Source organism: Galleria mellonella, unplaced genomic scaffold, assembly GCF_026898425.1.
Source record: "Galleria mellonella isolate WM207_F2 unplaced genomic scaffold, CSIRO_AGI_GalMel_v1 utg121, whole genome shotgun sequence".
NCBI lineage: Eukaryota > Metazoa > Arthropoda > Insecta > Lepidoptera > Pyralidae > Galleria > Galleria mellonella.
Genome location: NW_026441983.1, coordinates 3,028,742 through 3,053,644, shown reverse-complemented (window position 1 = coordinate 3,053,644; position 24,903 = coordinate 3,028,742). Strand labels below are relative to the sequence as shown.

Here is a 24,903-nt window from a genome sequence, read left to right as displayed (position 1 = left end):
TCTATCACCCTCCACTGGTGCTCCGCCAGCGTATCCCGTTAGCGCAGGCGGGGTTACCATACCATTTTCACCCATCAAAAAAAAAACCCCGCCCGCGTTAACAGTATACTCTGGTAGGGGGGAAGGGATTGTTATTAATGGGGAGGTTAGTCCCCATCGCTATCAATATACCTTATCAGGTCGACCTCCACGCGGTTCCTCTGGAAACCATCTTTCATTCACATCTATCGTCCCTCACTGGTGCCCGGCCAACGTATACCGATAGGGCAGGCGGAGTTAGCATGCCATTTTCATCCATCACTTGGGATTTAGCACGATGGTTTCAGGGGGACCACGTGGAAGTCGACCTGGTTGTGTGTATTGCTAGCAATGGGGACCTTATTCTCCATTATTAATAATCCTCCCCCCCCTTGGGGTTTTTTTTTGGTGGATGAAAATGGAATCGTAACCCCGCCTGCGCTAACGGGATACGATGACGGAGCACCAGTGCAGGGTGACAGATGAGAATGAAAACAGGCCAGTTAGCCCATCACGATGAATTCATCAGGAATTAACCATGATAGTTTCCAGGGGGAACCACGAGGAGGTCGACCTAGTTGGGTATATTGCTAGCAATGGGATTTTCAATCTCCATTACTAACAATCCCTCCCCCCCCCTTGGGTTAAGAGTAGGAAAATGATGATGATTTTGAATCATGACACTAAACACTAAACTTTATGTATCTAACTTCTAAACTGGCGGGGAGGAAAGGATTGTTAGTGACCTCCTCGCGGTTCTCTGGAAACTATCACTCTTCCATTGGTTACCATTCCATTTTCACCCATCAAAAAAAAAAAATCTAAACTGGCTAAATTACATACAAGGTTTTAACGTCTGTTTTAACTTCCCAGGGGTCGAATTTTCAAAATTCCTTTTTTATTACTCGTTTATTGTTATATAGAGAATCTATTTGAAAATTTTCTAAATTCTACATTCAAAGGTTTCGACTATATGTTGATATCTAAGATTATATAGATAGAGCATCGAGTCTCAAAAACGGGTCAACTTTTGTCAGCTAATTGTCAAATTAGCTGACTCGTTTTTTGATCTGATTCTATATCTTTACGGATATAATGTATCTTGACGTATCTATATTTGTTTTTATAAATTTAATAAATAAAATGAGTTTTTACGCATTAAAAAGGCGTAGAAATTATAAAATAAATATAGACATATCGAGTCTCAAAACGGGTTAACATTTATTCTTTAATTTTTTATTAGTATTTATTATACTTACGCATACAACGTATCTTGACGTATTGTCTAGTAAATAAAATGAATATTTACGTACTTGTTACGGGTGTGAACCCCTTCCAAACCATATTACAACATACCAATACATATTGCACAATAGCTGTTCCCACACACAAATTCCCAGAAAGAATGAAGACACACTTTACAAAGGAAATTGATAAAAGGGAATACCACAGGGCGGTGAGAGGCCAGTATGTTTTAAGTCGCGGACGTACGGTGTATATTTTAGGAATCATTCACGATTCATATATATAACTAATATTATATAATTACTTATTTTAAATAAAGACTCTGTGTTAAATTATATTAAACGACATTGTGAACTTAAACAGTATTCGTTTTTTTTTAAAAAACCTATCACCGACCGTCAGAACGTAATTTACTAAAAAAGTGCAGAAATTATAAGACAAAATAAAAAATAGAAGTTATAAAGGAAACACTCGTAACTATTTATCATGCAAAATTGTATGAAAAAGTTGATCCGTTTCTCTCGAAGCATTTGTATGGAGACATTCTATCTATTGTATATAATCTAAGGTTGATATATAAGTTAGTTAGTCCGTCAATCAGCATACTCTTTTATATACATACTAGCTGACTCGGCAAACGTTGTTTTACCATATAGGTACATTATTTCGAGAACTATACATGAAAATTTATCGTACTACAATTATTATATTCGATTGTCATCTTGCAACCATATTGCGGAATATAAAAATCGCGATTAAAAATACAGGGGTTGATCGTAAAAGCGTGAAAATTTGAAGTCGTATGTATTTTTCAATGCTGAATCATAATAAAATAAAAATAAAAAATTTTGTCGAAAAAATAAAAAAATAAAATATTTAGTGGTAGGTCAACCTTATCATTGAGGGGTACGAAAAATAGATGTTGGCCGATTCTCAGTCCTACCCGATATGCACACAAAATTTCATAAAAATCTGTAAAGCGGTTTCGGAGGAGTTTGGTAACAAACACCGCGACACGAGAATATTATATATTAGAGAGATAGAGAGATATATAGATTTACATATATTTATATTTCTACATTTATACAGCACGTGAAATTATGACAATCTTAAAAAAACATATTTCTGTGTCAATAAATTATTTATTAAATGAAACTTGTTTCATTTTTAACCAACTTCCAAGAAAATATTCTCAATTGAATTATATTTTCTTCATGCTTGTTTTATAACCTCATAATTGCGTGAATTCTAAACCGATTTGAAAAACCCATTTTTCTTTCGTCTGAAAGACTTACAGATTTTGACAGAGTTCGATAGTTGTTAAAGTTGATTCAATTGTTTAATTTTAAAATCTAAAGAACATTGATGACGCAATAGAACCTAGCAAGTGGAAATAATGAAAGACTGTTTTCACTCCATTCTATTGTGTCATTTATTTGCGACGTGAAATGCCAAACAATTCCACTAAAGCTGTTCAAATACAATTTAATTTGCATCTCTGACACCTAAATTGCTTATTATTTACTTTCATTTGTAATGCATAGCATTTCAGGGCTAATTTGCCAACCTTGTCTGTCTGTTTTTATTGTTCTATTTGTCTGCTTTACAAACATTTTATATTTAATCAATTGAATTCAATTGTTCAAATTGAATAATTCCTCTGAGCACAATCTCTCTGAGAACAAGCGATAGAACACGCAGAGTGAGGCCAAATCTCTCCTAAGACTTAAGGGTTCGATACCGCTTGCAAGCCTGGGATCATCGACAATTCTCATAGCTCGTCGTTGCACTGAATCGAAGGGTTCAAGCTAGTATCTAGATGCTCCCGCCCATAAATGACAGCTATATTCCATCTGGGGCCGGATTTGCGATTTGTAGAGTATTAATCGCTGATCCGGCGTAAAGTAATGCTTCGCTCTATTAAGCACACCGAGTTTTTTGGATTCCAGCTTCACCTTATCTTCGAACTGGTCACGGAACTGTACGTCACTAGAGATTTCGAAATCAAGGAATTGATTAAATGAGTTAAGGGACCGCCTGAAAATCATCGCTGTATAGGTACATCTCACTAGAGGTGTGCATATATAGCAACTGAGGCGGCTCCTAGTACCAACAAAATGTATTGTTTATTTAATGTTGTTTTTTTTAACTATTATTGGGGCTAATAAATGTTAAGAACCTCCTTGGTACAATGGCAGGCGATATGCATTCCAGCAGCGCTTGTCAATGTAAAATAAAAAAATAATAATAGAATAAAAAATGACAGATTACCCTTTTGTCTTAAAATACTATGAACATTGCCTGAACTCGCTAACTGACTAATATTAATTAGTGTAGGTAGCCAGACTCCTAGTCCTGGTCTTCCTTAACACTGATCCTGATCCCGGCGTTGCTAAATACTGGTGAGTGCTACTACCAATTTCCTATCTTAATAAAGACTCTATCTATCTATCTAATAATACATGGGCCTCATTCAGCTTTGTCGCCAAAGGTTTCTGACAGGATTTGGCTTGTCGTGCATTAAAATTGCATTAAAAAACAATGAACTATACACAAAGATACCTACAGGCAAATTAAGAACTTTTACAATATAATGGCAACCCCGCCTGCGCTATTGGTATACGCTAGCAAGGCATCAATAAAGAATAAGTGAGGAAGAAATTAGATGAATCGACCAATCATAATGAATTCACTTTATTTATGCAGTTACGTATGAGTTTCCTTCTGTTAATGTTCGGGTTTTAAAATGTATTCCTTACCAAAATTTTGCTTAACGGCAGTATTTTTTTATTATACCACGAATGTAGCAAAGAAACATACCATATTAAAAAAATAAATTGCAACATACATACATACATACATATCTGTCACGCCTATCTCCCATTAGGGTAGGCAAAAACAATGGAACGCCAAATGCTTCGATTCAAACAAACCTCTTTCGCTTCCTCCACATTCACCAGTCTTTTCATACACGCTCACCGGTTACGGGCACTTTTAATTTGGCCCGTTCTTCAGCACGTCGCCTATTCGGTCGACATACGTCCGTCTAGGACGACCCCTACCGACATCACCATTCATTCTTACTCGATAAATTTCTTTCATAATTCTTCTTTCATCCATCCTCTCCAAATGGCTAAACCAACGCAACATTCCATTTTCGATTTTTGTCACTACATCGTCTTTAAATTGTAACATCATATTATGTAACTATGTTTATGGCAAATTCCCATTCGTGTTTCTACCGTGAAGCAATTGTGTTTGCATGTGTTTCGGTTTGAAAGGTGGGATATGACAGTGAATTTACAGGGCACAGAGGAATAACACCTGAGTCCTCAGGAATGGCAACGCAAGGATGGTATCATGTGCTAAACAGTATACTCTGTTATGTCTATGGTACTGCTCATGTATATAGGCGACGGTTACCACTTTCCATCAGGTGGGCCGTCAGCTTGTTTGCCATTCTAAGTTGTATAATAAAAGTTAATGTAGACTATGAACGCCTGCAATTCTATAGGGAAGTCACGTGCGCGTTACCGATGCTGAAAAAACTTTAAAACTAACTTTTTGAAGAATCCTATACTGTAGTCTCTAGGCAAATCCTCGACAAGGTGCTCATTTTACAGCCTGAACGTTCGTGGGAGAATACTCCGCTGAAACCGTACTGTACGTGAGCATTTGTCCAGAAGGAGACTATACAAAAACATTTGCTAGGGTGCCTCTGTCCTATTCATGTTTCAGTTGTAAAGCGGTTATGTTTGCATGGCGATGTTTCGGTTTGAAGGGTGGGATAAAATTTTAGTCCTCTAGAATGGCGATGTATAAAGGATCATACATGCTTGCTTGCTTGCTTTTTTGTAAAATTATTTGTTATTTTTAATGGATTCAAAACAAAAGAACTACAGATAAAAAAAATTCTCTAATCGATTATTAGTATCGGAGTTCTGAAGTAATAATCATAAATAATACAATCGACTAAGAACCTCCGACTTTCTCGAGTTGTTTTGTTTTTAATTTTATGTTCTTTGGGTCGCTAAGTATTGTCTTTTTTTTAAAAAAAATACTTTTTGAACATTTACGTATTAATTTTATTAGAGTTTTTGTCGTTTGTTTTAAATAAAAAAGTAATAATAGAAAAAATTAAATATATGACGCTGGGTATTTTTAAATAGGCAACTCTCAGACTATCAAATGACTGTCAATGTTGACAAAGTCTGTCAACTGTCAAATGCATGTTTGTATCACTTTGTACAAAAAATATTATTTTTAACTACCTATGTAACCAGTTCATTGAAATTCTATAAAATGTTTAAATATTTTGTAATATCTATCCATATAGATATTTTGAACATACATACATACAAATAGCTTAATTTATTTTATTAATTTAATTTGATATTTTCTTTTGTCTTTTTTTGTATACAAATGCCATTTCTGGTATTAAATACATATAATACTTTTTTTTCGATTTTTCTTTGATTTAACTCTATCTAATGGAAGGTTTCTAAGCTATACTATAAAAATTATAATTATTCATCTATTTTGTTATGTTGATACTTCTAGATGGTTACATAAAAAAAAATTTCAGTTTCGATAATATGACATAAATGTTGACTCTTAAATAAAGTGATTTGCTCTATACTAATTTATTATTTTGATTGACCGAATTCGACTGAATTCGGCCGTGATTACGGTAATTAGGCGATTACTATTCTTTTACAATGAACTTTGAAATAATATGAGGAACTGATAACGATAGTGTCAAGTGTACACTATTACGAATTTTAATTTAATGTTTACTTGCAAATTATCTACAATTCTATGAGCTAAAGAAAAAAAATTGTATTTGATTAAGTTTATCAAAGTTTCGAGTGTCGCATTTATATCACCAGTTTATTTTATTTTTTTCTAAATTGTATTTAAAAATGAGTCTAGTCGAAAACGAGTGGTATATTGAAGCCCCGTGGGGTAAATTATGTGGTGAGTATTCTATAAAATATATAAAATTAATTCCATACATTTTTTATGAAGATATATTTTTTTAAATGTACTTTGCTCTTATTGACCAAGTACGGGTCAATCTATGAATTACAAACGGCAGGTTATAGTAAAGGTTCTAAAATTCTGTACTACAGCTGTCTAGAGGTCATGCAGAGTCAATAGATGTTACTGTTTTTGGAGACTAAACTTACACTCTAAAATCTAAAAATACATTAGCAAAAATTTAAATTTATTTATGTTTGCCCTCATTTATCAATTCTAATATAATACATTCAACTTTATTCATGTAATTTTATACATAGTACGTTTAAATAAATACACACAATGTTAACAGAGATTTAAAAGAGTAACTATTGAGTTTCTTGCGGGCTCTTCTCAGCAGATAACAACTTTCTGAACCCTACATTCATAAACTTGTAAAGGAGTCTTATTTTCAATTTAGGTTATGATTGTTACAATTTTATTACTGACTTTTTTAAATTTTTAATTAATTGCAAATTTTAAAAGTAGGCAACCATTTATAGGTAAATGGCATAGTTATCAAGATAAAACATACAATATTTCAATATTGACCATTAGGAGTACAAGTATTTCAGTGCAGTATCTAGTTTTTATATTAGTTTGTTATTGAACGGTGTGGACTGCCGTACGGTGAGCGTGGACTGTAGGGGCGTTGGTTCAGGCTGGAGTGAAACACAGGGATTACTATTCTGAAGCCTCCGGTACCGTCTGAAGAGAGTATTTTTTCTTCTTGTCCTATTTCTTCTCGAGTGTAGTGTGTCGCTGCCCGGAAGCGAATGCCGCTCGACGAGAGGCGGCCTATCTTTATACCCGCCCGCTCGCATGATAACGTTTCCAACTCGCGTTAGCGAATCTGCGCGAGCGGGACGGGGCGAGAAAGAACGAGACGCGTGTCTCTTCAGATCGGTACTCTATAGCGTTTATTTATTGCAATTTACAATTTCTTAATTCTATTTATTGTTACAATTTCTATTTCTATTCGTAGGTAATAATGACAACACACAAAGAAATACTTTATTTAACTTACACTATCTTAAATCTATGTAAAATCTATATAAAATAACAGAATACAGAAACGATTAACTAGGGACTTAACAACTATAAATTACGATTACATATATACAAATAATGTCGCGAACATAATCTCCCGCCGCAGCTCTCGTAGCTGGAGTTAACTCGTGTTCGCGTCGCTCGATGTCGATGTGGACAGTATGATCAGCTTCTTAGTGGGTCGCCGTAGGATGCCCTTGTTCGTCCGCACGTCGACTGCTCGGATCTCGCCGTCTGGTCCAGGGTAGGTCGCCACCACCACGCCTCGCGGCCACGTGTTGCGAGGCAAGGTCCCATCAGCTATCAGGACCAGGTCGTCCATTTTGATGGCTCCGTGTGTAGCTCGGGGCTCCCGCCGGTGTTGCAACTCGGGTAGGTACTCCTTCACCCACCGGTTCCAGAAGCAGTCAGCTAGCCTCTGGCTGGCACGCCACTCCTTGTGTCCCGCCGCGTCGCTCTCGGTGAAGCTGCCTGGCAGTGGGACGCGCGACGGACCGCCCAATATGAAGTGATTGGGGGTTAGGGCGCTGTCGTCGTCTGCCGATGTTGACACGTGGGTTAGCTGTCGACTATTGAGGGTGTGCTCGACCTCGACCAGCAGAGTGTGGAGGACCTCTTCCTTGGGCGCCCGTTCGTTCAACGTAGCGGCTAGTGCGGTCTTCACGCTACGCACCAACCGTTCCCACGCACCTCCCATGAAGGGTGCGCTCGGGGGAATGTAGCGCCACCGGATGAAATGGACTGATGACTCTTCTTGGATGGCTTCCTCGGCTGCTTTCTTCAGTTCGACGTCAGCACCTTTGAGGTTGGTGCCTTGGTCGGACCATAGCTCAGTGGGACACCCTCTGCGGCTTATGAAGCGCCGCAGGGCCATTATGGCGGAGTCCGTGCTGAGGCTGCCGGCGATTTCTAGGTGGACTGCGCGCGTCGTTAGGCAGGTGAAGAGCACTCCGTACCGTTTCTGGTGAGTGCGGCCCACTGTCACGGTCATAGGCCCGAAGTAGTCTAGGCCGGTGAACGTGAACGGTCGTTGATGATGCGCCAGCCTGCTCTGTGGATGGTTGCCCGTTGACGGCTACGCCGGTCTTGCTCTTCGTAGGCGGCACAGCTGACACCTCTTCAGTTCACTGCGGACGGCGTGTCGTAGGCGCAACACCCACAAGTGTTGTCGCACCTCGTTCGTGGTGATCTCGAAGCCGCCGTGGTGAAGTTTCCGATGCACCCATGCGATGTATAGGCGCACCCAGGCGTGGTTTCCGTCGACGATGGGGGGCTCTCGTTGCTCGGCTGACAGATCGGCGGCGGCTGCTATTCTCGATCGAAGTCGCAGAATGACCGACAGCTGTATGAGTCGACTGGATGACGGCAGCTGTTTCCCTTGTTTCAATACTGCGATTTCGTCGCCGAACGCCTCTTGTTGTATCGCGCGAATCCATAGCCGTCGCGCGCGATCTAGGTAGTGTGTGTCTATGGGGATGAAACACACAGATGGACTATTGTTGTTCTTGATTTTCATCTTCGTCTTCTCTCTATCGACTTTCTTCGTGCGGGTCCAAGTGGGGTCGGTGCTCTCTTTCTTCTTGTTCCTCTTTCGGATGGCGGTACAGCGTTGACTGGTCGGTCGCAGGAGGTCGATGAACTGCAACACCCGTGCTGAACTGCGAACAAGTTTCAACCAATTAGAAAAACGTGACGGATCGGGTAATGCTATAGACAACTGCGTCGCGTTCTGTAGCTTGTGTACGCGTTCTTCTCCCGTTTCCGCTTGACTATCGTCGCTCGTACTATCTTCACGCGGCCACTGTTCTTCATTTTTGTCGAAATTCCTTTCGACCGGTCGGAGACGTCGCATCGCTGATTCGTAGTTGTCCGGCGGCACAGGGTCGTCCTTCTTCCATAATAACCCCGTCTCTTATCCTCCCGCCGGTAACGGACGAGTTTTCTCTTCTAAAATGCGTAGGGCGCGACGTTCCTCTTCGTTGTAGGACCTCTTCGGTGCGATCCCCAGCGATTCGAGCGCGAAATGTTGCTTCATCATTTCTTCCATCGATTGTTCCTCTTCATGTGTCGTCACTATGTGGCTGACTCTGTGCACCTGCTGTCTTGTCCTGCCGCGACTCGTACCGTGCAGTACCCATCCCAGGTCGGTGAGCGATGCGACCGGCTGCGTGTCGGATCCTCTTCTGACTTCGTGGGCCAGCAGTAGGTGCCAGTTGTCTTGCCCCAACAGTACCGTCGGTTTGCCCTCTTCGTAGACCAATTCCCTCTCTATGTCTCGTAGATGTGGACAGCCCTTGATGACGCTGCGCGGTACCGACTGCGGTGATAACTGCAGTCTGTCCATCGTCCGTGCCCCCACTGTGTATTCTTGTGAATTCCGCCCGCGGATCTTGAAGTGAACACGCGTCGATTGAGCTGCGTTGATCCGTGCCCCGGCCACACCTTCCATGTAGAATGGTGCGGGGGGGCCCGTAGTACCGATTCGCTCCGCCACCGTCGTCTCGATGATGGTGCAAGTCGACCCGTCGTCCAGTAGCGCGTAGGTGTCGCACGTTCCCGTGGGACCGGTGACTCGTATCGGCAGGATCTTCAGGAACGCGATCTTGTCGTTTTCCCTTGCCGATGCGGTGACTGCGGCGGACTTGTCCTCGACGACGTGTGTCGTTACTTCATTCTCCGGCTGTTGTCGCGTGGTGTGCAGCAGAGGGTGATGAGTCTGCGTGCACTCATCTACTCCACATCTCTTGCTCTTGCAGGCGTGGCGAAATCTTCTCACTTTGAGGCAACGGAAACACAGCCTATGAGTCTTCGCTAACTCCCATCTCGCCGATGTGTCTGCTTCCTTCATCGTCTTGCAGTCCGATGGAGCGTGTCCCTCTCGTCGACACATCGGGCACGGTGGTGTAGCGGGTTTCTCCTGCGTCGTGTATGTCTTCGCCGTCTTCCTAGGAGCGGACTCCCGCCGGTCTTCGGACGGTATCTCCTCGGCGGGGGCGAAGTTTCCACATCGTGCGGCGGTCCTTTGCAGGAACTGAGAGAGTGTTATGAGGTCCGGTTGTCCCTCCGGTTGGTCGTTGGCGAAATCGTAGTACTTGAAGCGTAGTACCGACGGCATCTTCTCTGTGACGTTTCTCACTATTTCTTCGTTGTAGAGGTAGTGACTCTTGTTCAGCGCTCGTATCGTGGCGACGACGTTCTGCACCTTGCTTGCAAAGAGGCAGACGTCTCTTGCGTTGTCCGAGAGTCGTGGTAGCGCGCGGAGTTTGTTCAGTTCGGCTGTGACGAGTGCTCCAGGGCGGCCGAACCTCGCGGCTAACATCTTCATTACTTCTTCTGCGGTCGTAGACCCGACGAATAGGGAGCGTGCCGCGTCCTTTGCGGCCCCCTTCAAACTTCTGCGCAGTCTTGCTAGGTTCTCTTGTTCTGTGAGTTGACTTGCGCTCTCTTCATAGGCCATCTTCCATGGTAACCACTCGCTCGACGATCCATTGAAGACTGGCAACTCGGTGACTCTTGACGCTGTGGAGGGCAGTATGTTGCGAGCGGCCATCTGCATGGCGATCGCAAACTCATTGCAATCGATGCCCACCTTCAGCACCGGTTCTTCTTTCTTCATCGACTGCATCGCTGCTGCTATCGTAGGCATGGCGGCATGTGGGTCAACGTGGCGTGCGTGGTCCCGGTGAAGTGCGTCGCTGCTCGGCTGTGGCGGCGGCGCTCTCGAATCCTCTTCAACGGGTCTCGATGGGACGAACCCCTGACGCTTGCCGGTGACTTCTTCTATCTCTGGTACATGCGGCTCCATCGTGAGTGCTAGCGTGCTTCGAAGAACCCAATCCGACGTTCGTTCTCTTCTGACGGTAGCGTCGTCGTCTTCTATTTCCTCGTCGTCCTCTGATTCGGCTTCCAGGGCGGCGACACGTGCAGCAGCCAATTCCACCTCCTTTCGAAGTAGCTCCTCCCGTGCCTTGGCCAGAGCCTTCTTCTTCTGCGAGGCCGTGGTGCGAACCGTGCGTGCCGTGCCGTGCTTCGGTTCCTTCTTCCTTGCTGTCTCCTCTGTCGTTCCTGTGGCTTCGGTAGTCTCCGTGGCTCCTGTGGTCGTCGTATCGCCGGACGTGTTCGTAGTCGATGTGGTGGCGGCGGTAGACGACGTGGCAGCGACAGAAGGCATTCTGACAGCCGCAGACGACGTGGTGGCAGCAACGGACGGCGTGGCAGCGACGGACAGCGTTCCGGCGGTCGTAGTCGACGTAGTGGCGGCGGACGTTGTGGCTTCGGTGACGGCGATTTTTTGTTGCGACGACTTCATGTTTCTCGTAGTCGGCATTTCAGCGATCCGGCTTCAGAATGGTCTTCCTCCAGCGATCCGGCTTCTTGATGTACCAACGGTGTTCCTCCAGCAATCCGGCTCGAAGGACCACGATGAACGGTGTGGACTGCCGTACGGTGAGCGTGGACTGTAGGGGCGTTGGTTCAGGCTGGAGTGAAACACAGGGATTACTATTCTGAAGCCTCCGGTACCGTCTGAAGAGAGTATTTTTTCTTCTTGTCCTATTTCTTCTCGAGTGTAGTGTGTCGCTGCCCGGAAGCGAATGCCGCTCGACGAGAGGCGGCCTATCTTTATACCCGCCCGCTCGCATGATAACGTTTCCAACTCGCGTTAGCGAATCTGCGCGAGCGGGACGGGGCGAGAAAGAACGAGACGCGTGTCTCTTCAGATCGGTACTCTATAGCGTTTATTTATTGCAATTTACAATTTCTTAATTCTATTTATTGTTACAATTTCTATTTCTATTCGTAGGTAATAATGACAACACACAAAGAAATACTTTATTTAACTTACACTATCTTAAATCTATGTAAAATCTATATAAAATAACAGAATACAGAAACGATTAACTAGGGACTTAACAACTATAAATTACGATTACATATATACAAATAATGTCGCGAACAGTTATCCTCTCAACTCAGCGTCCGCTCAGTGGATGTGACACAGTTGAGAAAAAATTTGCATCTGTGTCACGTCCGCGTAGCGGACATATAAATAATAATGTCATATATATTGTTTGTCCAAACTAGCTTGGCGATAAGCTTAAATTATTGTAAACAAACCACCTCTTGTCCCTGATGCCAAGAATGTATGTAAAAGAATGAAATAGGAGACCCACTTAAGTGTCAATTAAAGAGGGAATTTTTTGATCCATGTTTATAAACAATTGCTGTATAAATAAAATTTATTGGAATATGTTCCAATAAATTATAATAAAGTAATTTTATTTTTATTTTATCAAGTGTATAATATTGTACAAAAAATATATAATTTTACATCCAGCAAGGTCTTAGTTTTTTAATAATTGAAAAATAAAAGGTAATTTATAGGTGACCCCATTTTATTTCTCTTAGAACAGTTGCAATGCAATTCAAGTCGAATCTAGTTGGAATATAAATCTAATCTGAATTTTGTATAATTCTAATTAGAATTCGGAAAAATCAGGTTTTTTTAAACCTATATGCTAAAAATACCTAGTCTGTGTAAAGTCCGCTCACGGGACGCCACAGATGTGGATTTTCCACCATTTTGCATGACACAGTTGAAAGGTTATAGGTAAGGTAGTTCTTATGTGTTGCCAGAACAAACATATAAATAGATAGAGGATAAAATTGTTTTTGCTCCTATTACCCTTATCAAAACTTTCCACATAATTTTTTCTTAAATATGTCGTATGTACAGACATTGTCTAATTGGTATTTATTTTTGTATGAAATGCTAACATACAAAATAAATGATTAAATTAACTTTTTATCCTTTCCCTTAAAACTATTAAGTACCAGAAGAACCCAATATATAGATATGAAGTTAAGTATTTACCTAAAAATATTTAAGTATATGGTAAAAATAAGTTATGAATTGTCAATTTTTGTTTTCAGTGGTCGCATGGGGAGACTGCACCCAGCCACCGGTGCTGTTGGTGCACGGTATGTTGGACTCGGCTGCAACATTCCGACCTCTTGTGTCCTTACTACCTGATAAATTTTACTATGTAGGTTAGTATTTGGATTTTTTTTTATTGTAGCTTGACATGTGACTACACCAAATTTTTTTAATCGACTTCAGAAGAGAGGTTCACAATTCGAGTTTTTTTTTATGTTTGTCACCTCATAACTCCGTCAGTTGTAAACTGATTTGAAAATTCATATAGATTATTTATTTATGGATGATAATGGAATGGTAACCCCGCCTGCGCTAACGATTTTTTTTTTATACCACTGAGGTTGCAAACAAGCATACGGCCCACCTGATGGTATGCGGTTACCATAGCCTATGAACGCCTGCAATACCAGAGGTATTACGCGCGCGTTGCCGACCCTGAAGAAACCTCTTTAAACCCCTTTTGAAGAACCCCATGCTGTAGTCTTTTGGGAAAACCTCGGCAGGGAGCTCATTCCATAACCTGAGTGTTCGTGGAAGAAAGCATCTCTGAAACCGCGTTGTACGCGACCATTTAGGCTGTAGGGTATGAGGGTGAACTCCCTGTCGATGGCGAGCCGTACAATGATAGAAAGTGGCCGTAGGCATCATATTGAATAATTCCTCTGAGCACAACCCTTTGTATAAGCGGTAGAACACGCAGAGTGAGGCAAAATCTCTCCTAAGACTTAAGGGTACGATACCGCTTGCAAGCCTGGGATCATCGATAATTCTCATAGCTCGTCGTTGCACTGAGTCGAAGGGTTCAAGCTGGTATCTAGGTGCTCCCACCCATAAATGACAGCAATACTCCATATGGGGCCGGATTTGCGATTTGTAAAGCATTAATCGCTGATCCGGCGTGAAGTAATGCTTCGCTCTATTAAGCACACCAAGTTTTTTGGATGCCAGCTTCACCTTATCTTCGAGATGGCTACGGAGCTGTACGTCACTAGAGATGTTGACACCAAGTATCCCAATGCTTTTAGAGATGTTAAGAGACGTGCCTTGGAACTGTGGGGCCACAGCAAATGGGGTTTTCTTAGCGGTGAACGCGCAAGCTTGTGTCTTAACGATATAACGAATACGCTGGCGGAGCACCAGTGAAGGATGATAGGTGGGAATGAAAAGGCAGGTCAGTTAGCCCATCGTGATGAATACACCTGGGATTCAGCACGATGACTTCCAGGGGGAGGGGGGCATGTAGAGGTCGACGTGACAAGGTATATTTTTAACAATGGGACTGGTATTCCCCATTATTAACAATCCCCCCTCCCCCCTTAGCAACAGCAGATAGGCTTTTAGTGATGTTTTAAGAGGGACGCTGCTGCCCCTCCCTCGACTATTCCATTAGTCGCTTCTTACGACACCCGCGGGAGAGGAAGGAGTGGCCCATTCTATACCGGGACCATACGGCAAATCAAGGGGGAAAGGAATTGTTAGCAATGGATTTTGACAGCCCCATTGCTAGCAATATGCCCTATTGAGTCGACCTCCACGTGGTTCCTCCTGGAGACCATCGTGAACAATTCTTGTTGAATTCGTCACGATGGGCTAACTGACCTGCTTCATCCTCACCTATCATCCTTCACTGGTGCCCCGCCGGTGTAAACCGATAGCGCGGGTGGGGTTACCATTCCATTATCACCCATACAGCAATCAGTATAGTACATATGCATACATATACATACATACATATTTTTAAATAGACTATTTTCTCTATTTCAGCAATCGAGCTGCCCGGTAACGGTAAGTCGGACCGCTTACCACCCGGCATGATGATCAACGTGTACGATCTTGTTTACTGCGTGGCGCTGGTGATCAGACACTTCAGGTGGGAGCAGGTCACTTACATTGGACACTCCCTAGGATGTCATATTGGTAAGTTCTTATATTGTATTTTTAATGGGTGATAATGGTATGGTAACCCCGCCTGAGCTATCGGTATACGTTGGCGGGGCACCAGATAGGGATGATTGGCGAGGATGAAAAAGCAGGTTAGTTAGCCCATCGTGACTAATTTAACGATAAATAAGTCACAATGGTTTCCAGAGGGAACCGTGTGGAGGTCGATCTGATAGGGTATATTGAGAGCAATGGGGACTAACCTCCCCATTGTTAACAATCCCTTCCCCCCACTAATTTATCGTTAAATTGAGCTAACTGACATACCTTTTCATCCTCGCCAATCATTCCTCACTGGTGCCCCGCTTGTGTATACCGATAGCGCAGGCGGGGTTACCGTTTCATTATCATCCATTAAAAAAAATACGGGTTCGTTTAGAGCAAGCAAGATAGACTTTGTTACACCGTGTTAAAGTGTATATTTGTTTGCTCTTATCGTAAAAACCATAATTCATATTTTGCATCCAACCGTTCAGGCTACGTACGCCATATTATAGAATTCTTGTCGACTTCAATTACATTTATTGTTATTAATTATTGAAAATATATATTTGCTAAAACAAAAAGTAGCCCATAATACTAGGGGATAATATGCCTTTGTAACAGTGAAAGAATTTTTAAAATCGGATAAGTAGTACCGGAGATTACCCCGAACATCAGAACTCACAAATTTTCCCTCTTTATAATATAGACTAGCGGCCCGTCCCGGCTTCGCACGTGTGGACTGTTTTACAACATTATAAAATGTGGTTATTGTGACATAACGATAATAGTTGGACATATAGTGTCGCGATGTTTTTTGTAGTCATTGATATTTTCTTCAATATTGTAGAACACACTTTTGTTCTATCACCAATAGTTTCCGCAGCGCACGCGACCAAAGATATTTTATAGCATTTTTTTTACACCTCGAGTTACGTTACTAAAGTTTTAGTAAGGATCCCTAATGTTTTCTAGCAATAAATACAGCCTATGTCACTCAGGGTGAAAGTAGCTCTCTAATGGTGAAAGAATTTTTGAAATCGGCAAAGCAGTTTTTGAGTTTATTCATTACAAACATACATACACATAAAAATACATATCTTTCCTCTTTATAATATTGGCGTAGATATATCACTGAGTAAACACACATACTTAACGACACTTGCAATTAATGTGTCTATATTTGGTTTCACTTGGAAATGCCTTGTTGTAATCATGATAATTTATTTGTATAATTCATGTATGACCTTGAGTTTAATACTTCAAATCTTAATTTAATTAAATACAATTTTTCTTGCAAACTTGTGCAATAAATTGTGGATTGTTTCTGTGTTTATGGCCACTAGAATCAGCGGGTCTGGCATGGAATGAAATTCCGAAATTTCGGACTCAATTTCGTGTTTTTGTTCATACCAAAATCGGACCAATAAATGGAGTTTAACATTTCGCTCGTCATACATCCTATCATAAAAGTCCAAAGGAACGATATTTTAACATTTTAAATATTTCACACAAGTAAAGGAAAAAATCCGGAAACCGTAAATTTATAGGTATTTCAGAAAAAAAAATCAAACTTGATTTTGTACGTTCTCGTGCATTGCGTGAATCCGACTCGACCGACCGACTTGACCGACTTGACCGACTTGTCCGACTTGACCGGCTTTTGTTCAATGGATGATAATGGTATGGTAACCCCGCCTGCGCTATCGGTATTCACTAACGAGACACCAGTGAGGGATGATAGGTGAGGATGAAAGCAGGCCAGTTAGCCCACCGTGACGAATTCCATGAGAATTAACCAAGATGGTTTCCAGTAGGAACCGCATGGAGGTCGACCTGATAGAGTATATATACTTTTTTTTTGCGTGAAAATGGTTACCCCGCCAGCGCTATCGGTGTACACTAGCGGGGTGCCAGTGAGCGGTGACAGGTGAGGATGAAAAGGCTTGTCAGTTAGCCCATTGTGACGAATTCAATGATAAATTGGTTACGATAGTTTCCAGGGGGAACCGCGTGGAGGTCGACCTGGTAGGGTATATTGATAGCAATGGGGACTAAACTCCCCATTTCTAACAGTCCCTTCCCTCCTGATAGAGTATTTTTTTTTGATGGATGAAAATGGAATGGCAGCCCCGCCCGCGCTAACGGTAAACGCTGGCAGGGGACCAGTGGTGGGTGATTGATGAGAATGAAAACAGGCCAGTTAGCCCATCATGATGAATTCATCAGGAATTAACCATGATAGTTTCCAGGGGGAACCGCGAGGTGGTCGACCTGGTTGGGTATATTGCTAGCACTGGGATTCTCAATCTCCATTACTAACAATCCCTTTCCCTCCACAATGGACATGTTAGATCCCCGTTACCAACGATCCCTTTCACCCACCATTCTACTGTAACGCTACTGAATAGGAGGTTAAAAAAATTATGTTACAATTTTTCAGGTATGATATTCAACGCGTGTCGCCCTGGTGTTATTTCAAAGTTAATTGAATTGGACCCAATGTATCGAGTCGCTATTGTACTGCCGTCGGAATTCTCTCGATGGTAAGTGATTGATTATATCATTGGTAAATTTTAGTTTTCTTTTCTTTTTATGCAATTTAGAATGGCAAACAAGCTGACGGCTCACCTGATGGAAAGTGGTAACCGTCGCCTAAACACATGAGCAGTACCATGGACATAACAGAGTACACCGTTTCGCCCATGATATCCCCCATGCGTTGCCATTCCTGAGGACTCGGGTGTTATTCCTTTGTACCCTGTAAATTCACTGCCATATCCAATCCTTCAAACCGGGGGAAAGGGATTGTTAGCAATGAAGTTTGACAGCCCCATTGCTAGCAATATGCCTTATTAGGTCGACCTCCACGTGGCTCCCCCTGGAAACCATCGAGAATAATTCTTGTTGAATTCGTCACGATGGGCTAACTGGCCTGCTTCATCCTCACCTATCATCCTTCACTGGTGCCCCGCCGGTGTATACCGATAGCGCGGGTGGGGCTACCGTTCCATTATCATCCATTAAAAAAAAAACATTTCAAACCGAAACACAGCCATGCGAACACAACTGCGTCACGGTTGAAACACGAATGGGACAGAGGTGTCCAAGCAAACGACTTTTGTACAAAGTCTCCCTCTGGTGTTAACAAGGCTTATTAACTACTTTACAAACTACATAATTATAAAATTTGTATTAAATGTAATAAATTCTTTTGTCACAGGTACAGAAAAATGTTCACATCGTATTACGAGAATTACGAAAAATACAATGCACCCAAGGAGACCGCGCCCACCTATACTGTCGACGAGGTAAGCCTCTCACAACTTGTATGCTCGAGCATCATCCGCGACGGAATGCCAATACATTTATTTTTTTTTTGGGAAATAATCAATTTTTATTACCCTTAATGATCATTTTAGCCGTTAATTGGCCACTGCTGAAGTCTTCCCTATTTTGAGAAGTTTTGGCAATAGTTGCCACGCTTGGCAGGCGGATTAGCAACTGCAGTTAAGGTTTAGTTAGTAGTTAACCATAAGTTCCCTGAGTCGCCTCTCGCGACACCCATAAGAAAGGAAGGGGTGGCCTATTCTATGCCGGGACCACACGAGCCGGTGAATGGAATATGGAAACGTATTACACTGACCCCAAGTAGATATGGGCAAAGGTCAGAAGGGAGAAACTACCCGCTCAATTGTAAATAGCAAGGCAACATGGCAAGAAATAAGAAAATTAAGCAATTATAAATACATAATTAGGTTTATTTATTTATTTATTTATTTATTCATAGGAAAACCAGGACTACTCATACATTAAAAAAAATATGGGCGATATCAAAAAGAGCAAAGACCAGTTTTCCCGCCAAGATATTATCTTTTAAAGACGTAGAGAAATTTGAGGAAATAACACTTACAGAGATGTGATCTTTACAGGCGTTGAGAGCGCTGAAGGAAACCCGGGGGCTGACGCAGTCCGCGGCGGCCGCCACCCTCGAGCGACTCACGGAACGGCTGGCCGATGGCCGTGTGCGGTTAGTATTTATTACGATGTATACATGCATTTTATATATATATATATATATATAATATATTTTTAATTCTTATAGTGTTGTTATAATAAGTAGTTTAATAAATTGTGAAGCAGCTGTGTTTGCATGGCTGTGTTTCGGTTTGAAGGGTGGGATATGACGTGAATTTACAGCGTACAGAGGAATAACACCTGAGTCCTCAGGAATGGCAACGCATGGGGGGTATCATGGGCGAAACAGTATACTCTGTTATGTCCATGGTACTGCTCATGTCTATAGGCGACGGTTACCACTTTCCATCAGGTGGGCCGTCAGATTGTTTGTCATTCTAAGTTGTATAAAAAAAAAATTGTTGTTGTAGGTTTTTGTATTTTATACACGAAAAAATTATTAATTCACTCTAGCGCCACGTGCCCACCTCTATCTGTTCTCCTTTAACCAAAAATTGTCTGTAAGAGATCGCCCTAGCGATAAGACCGCCTTTTGTATATATATATTGTTTTTTTTTTTTTAGTTTAATTATATTATAAAAGTTAATATTAATAATAAACGTAGGTAAAATAATAAACATCTTACCACATTCCTTATGGGTCTACCATGAAATGAAATTCCGAATTTTCGGACTCAATTTCGTGTTTTTTTGTTTATACCAAAATCGGACCAATAAATGGAGTTTAACATTTCGTTCGTCATACATCCTATCATAAAAGTCCAAAGGGACGATATTTTAACATTTTTAATATTTCCAAACGGCATGTATTATGTAATTTTAACATTAAATTTGTGTTTCGTTTGCCTCCGAAATTTCGATAAAACATGTCATGGTAGGCCCTTTGGTTCCCCTTGCATTTTAAATTCGTCACGATGGGCTAACTGACCCACTTCCATCTTCACCTATCATCCCTAACTGGCGCCCCGTTAGAGCATAGCGCAAACGGGGTTACCATTCTATTATCATCCATTAAAAAAAAAAAAACTTAATAATTGATTATTATTATTTATTTCAGCTTCACCTACGATCAAAGATTCAAACTGATAACACTCAGACCGTTCTCGCCTGAAGAGTTTAAAGCTGCCCTTACGAAAGTAAGCATTCCAATCCTGGCTGTGCTTTGCAAAGGTTCAGTCGAGCACAAAGGTTATGAGTACAGCGAGTTTATATTCGACGAGGGCAGTTTCCCGGAGAAAAATTACCGGGCACGGACAGTAGAGGGCGGGCATGACACTCATTTCAATGAGCCGAAACGCGTCGCGCCGTACGTGAGTCAGTTTTTAGTCTATGGTTTAGAAGGTGTCGACAGGGACGCCAAACTGTGATAACTTTTTTTTTTTGTATATAGCTATTAAAACGTATATTACGGATTAGTCTACAATTGTTGAAATAGTAATAAGAATAGAACTTACGATGGGATAAATTTAATTGTGAAGTGGTAATACTTGACATGATGGCAATACTCAGTCCTCAGATTTGGTATTGCCACATACTAAAATAAATTTTGCCGGAAATGCGATAATTGTGTGATTAATATTTTATTGAAGTATACACAGTGACAATTTAAATGGTTATTTTTAAAAATATGCTGTTTTTATACGTGATATATTAATAAAAAGAAAACGGGGTACAATGTAAGCGGCCTAGAAACTCTTATCACTAGAGGGCGGCACATTCATACTTATATGTGTATAATAGTTTGTATAAATAAAAAAAAAGAGTCGCTTTTATTTACGTCCACATTGAATGTCCAAATGAATTCATGAATCGTCATAAGACGTCCGTAAACGATCAAGTGGGTTGAGCCAAGCATGGATATGTTGCTATATACAAGATATAGCTGTTCCATCTTTGCCTTTAATAGCGTTCATAAATTTGGTTCACCGAAGTGTGGCAACATCTAGACATGGGTAATGTTGATACCGATCCGATATCTATATATTGGGTTCCTATGGATCTATTTATGATAGAAAAGAGGTCATCGCCCATTCCGATATCGCCCATATCGGTCGGATATCTATTTTTTAAGTCTGTTATCCAATATTATTTTTGTGGATAACAGACTTTTAACATATTCGTTATTGTACCAATATATAGATATTGTATAACTAAAGTATATAGGTACTACTATATATTATTCATCCCTGGCAACATCGCAATTATCTGTCAATTTTCAAAAGCAATTCAACAATTTTCAATGTTTTTGATTGATTATAAAAAAATATTTTGCTTGCATATTAAAATATTTATTGTAAAATATATTGCATTTGAATCTACCAAAAAAAAAATTGCACCTACTTCATATTTTGCTTTGTTTTTCAACTACATTTACGAGAGAGAGACTGTACAAAAATCGTTTGCTTGGACACCTCTGTCCCATTCGTGTTTCAACCGTGAAGCAGTTGTGTTTGTATTGCTGTGTTTCGGTTTGAAGGGTGAGATATGGGGTGAATTTACTGGGTACAGAGGAATAACACCTGAGTCCTCAGGAATGGCAAGGCATGGGGGATGTATCATGGGCGAAACAGTATACTCTGTTATGTCCGTGGTACTGCTCGTGTCTACAGGCGACGGTTACCACTTTCCATCAGGTGGGCCGTCAGCCTGTTTGCCATTCTAAGTTGTATAAAAAAAAAGTCTTGCTTGGCCACCTCTGTCCCATTCGTGTTTCTACCATGAACAAGTTGTGTTTGCATAGCTGTTTCTGACTGGTAGAGAATGCTACTAGCATTAAGTCCGCCTTTATGCCATATTTTATTTTGTTCAATAAAGTTATTTAAATAAATAAATAGTTGCGATGTTGCCACATAACAAAAGTTATGAACATTGTAACATGTGAGTTCCATTCTTATTTTATTTGTACTATATGCGGGTACTTATAGAAAAAAAAAATATAGATAACATAAATTGTTATGTTAACTGTATATTGAAAAGCCAATAAATTTGACCTTCAAAATACATTATTATACAGTATAATCTCGATTATCCGGATCAAATAAAATCAGTGGTATTCCGTATAATCGAAAATCCGTATAATCGATTTTAAAGTCAAATCGAACAATAATTAAATTTTAATATATATATATATATATATATATATATATAACAGGTTTTTTTATGGGTATAAATGGTATGGTAACCCCGCCTGCGCTAACGGTATACGCTGGCGGAGCACCAGTGAAGGATGATCGATGAGAATGAAAACAGGCCAGTTAGCCCATCATGATGAATTCATCAGGAATTAACCATGATAGTTTCCGGGGAGAACCGCGAGAAGATCGACCTGGTTGGGTATATTGCTAGCAATGGGATTCTCAGTCTCCATTGCTAACAATCCCTTTCCCCCCATATAACAGGTTTTACGTACGCCATTTAGACAATATGATATTAAAAAAAAATTACGATCTATAATGACAATGGATTATAGGTATTACAGCTATGTAGTTTAAAATTTTGGTTAAATATAATTACGTAGTAATAATTCTTTGACGTATCGAATTACATTTCCTCATTGCAGTCGAGTCCCTGATGCGCTTCTGTTGTAACAACTGTATGGGATCCGATTAGTTCTGTCCTGTCCGGATAATCGAATATTCGGATAAACGATATCCGGATAATCGAGATTCTACCGTATGTAATGTTTGTAAATAAAACCCAACGCCCCTATTCATAAAAACTAAAATCGACTACAAATCAATTTTAAATATTACACTCTTTTGTCACTTTCTCTCAGTATGGTAATTTGATTAAAAAAAAAAGAGACAAAAGCAGTTCACTTGCTAAAATAGGTTTGTGAAAGGTTAAACGTTTTTATGAATAAGAGAGTTGAATGTGGCAACATTCGAATTATCTGTCATTTTGCAAAAACGAACAATTTTCAATTGAAGTATTAACAAAATAATCCTGTTAATATTATTATATGTAAAAGTTCTTCAAAAAAGGGGATAAAGAGGTTCCTTCAGGGTCGGCAACGTGCGCGCAATGCGCCATGGTATTGCAGGCTGTGGTAACTACTCTCCATCAGGTGGGCCGTATGCTTGTTTGCCAACTCAGTGGTATAATATATACAATAATTACATATTTTATGTACACATATATAATACATTATAGGGGAAATGAAGCAGCGGGGAGGCGTCCTGATAAGCGTTATCAGTAGATGAATTTTGTCCAAGATACAAGAACGTTATTATCGAATTACCACAGAGCAAAGGTCGTTATAAACTTGTCACTAACTCAATAAAATATGAAATCGACAGATAAAAAAAAAACAACAATGCCATATTATGTTAAACTTTATTTTTCATTATAAACAAGCGAGTCGTCCAGTTTTCGTATGTTTTTTTTTTTTTGTTAATAAAATACATCTAGTGGCGTAGCTGTGGTCTGGGGCTCGTGGCAAATTCATGGGATAGGATCCTCCCCGTATATAGATGGATAAGACCCTCCCATTAAATGAAAGAGCACATTTTTGTAACATGCAATCGCTGTCTGTAATCAATGCGTGTTGCCAGTAATAACTTATAGATCCGAAACATGGCTTTACACTGTTGCGGATGTTTTTCTTCGTCTTGGTAGTTTCATATCAGCCTTTAACCAGAGGAAGACTTTGTACAAAAGTCGATTGCTTGGGTACCTCTGTCCCATTCGTGTTTCAACCGTGAAGCAGTTGTGTTCGCATGGCTGTGTTTCGGTTTGAAGGGTGGGTTATGGCGTGAATTTACTGGGTACAGAGGAATAACACCTGAGTCCTCAGCAATGGCAACGCATGGGGGGTATCATGGGCGAAACAGTATACTCTGTTATGTCCACGGCACTGCTCACGTCTATAGGCGACGGTTACCACTTTCCATCAGGTGGGCCGTCAGCCTGTTTGCCATTCTAAGTTGTATAAAAAAAAAAAACTGTCCACTGCTGAATATAAACCTTGAGGGGGAAGGGGGTTGCCAGTAGTTGTCAAGCTAAGCAGGCGGATTGGCAACCGCAGTCAGGCTTTTTGGAATATATAATTTATATATTTTCCTTTTATATATATATATATATATATATATATATATATATATATATATATATATATATATATATATATATATACATATATAATTGGTAAGTAAGTACATGGAAACAAGGAAATAAATAATAATATTAGATTAGAAGATACGGTGTGAAAATCAGAAAAAAAACTGAATTTTTTACACTATTTAGAGATTACACGAATGCCTATTTTAAAACCTTATCAAGATGCTAAAATTTTTATCAATATGTAATTATAAATGGAAATCAAAATAATACAATTTATAATAGATACAGACAAGATTATTGCTTTTATTATTAATTATGCAACTTAATATTTAAAAATTAAAAAAAAAAATCTTTGACAAGTGATTCGATGTTGCCAGCTGTACTGGAAAACCAAGCAAAACCAAATGGATGTTGCAATGTGAACACAGAATTGAGGCCAATATTTTTTTTAATGAAAGTGGATCGGTTGTCTGCGCTATAGGTTATACGCTAGCAGGGGCAGTAAGGGATGATGAAGTAAATGAAAGCAGGTCAGTTGGCCCATCGTGGCGAACTTGACGAGAATTAACCACAATGGTTTCCAGTACAAACCGCTTGAAGGTTGACATGATAGGGTATATTGCTAGCAATGGGGTTACATATCGCCACAACTAACAATCCCTGCTTTCGTTCCTC

At 40.6% G+C, this 24,903-nt stretch overlaps 1 protein-coding gene across 1 annotated transcript; it reads left to right on the top strand.

Annotated features, from left to right (window-relative positions):
- Positions 1-5,902: 5,902 nt before the first annotated feature.
- Positions 5,903-23,555, top strand: LOC113519561 (serine hydrolase-like protein). The gene is made up of 7 exons (XM_052898943.1): positions 5,903-6,240; positions 13,264-13,380; positions 15,032-15,184; positions 17,634-17,736; positions 18,414-18,501; positions 19,123-19,220; positions 20,225-23,555. Exons 1-7 carry the CDS (start codon positions 6,186-6,188, stop codon positions 20,532-20,534), a joined length of 924 nt encoding a protein of 307 aa, XP_052754903.1. The 5' UTR covers positions 5,903-6,185; the 3' UTR covers positions 20,535-23,555.
- The last annotated feature ends 1,348 nt before the right edge of the window (positions 23,556-24,903 follow it).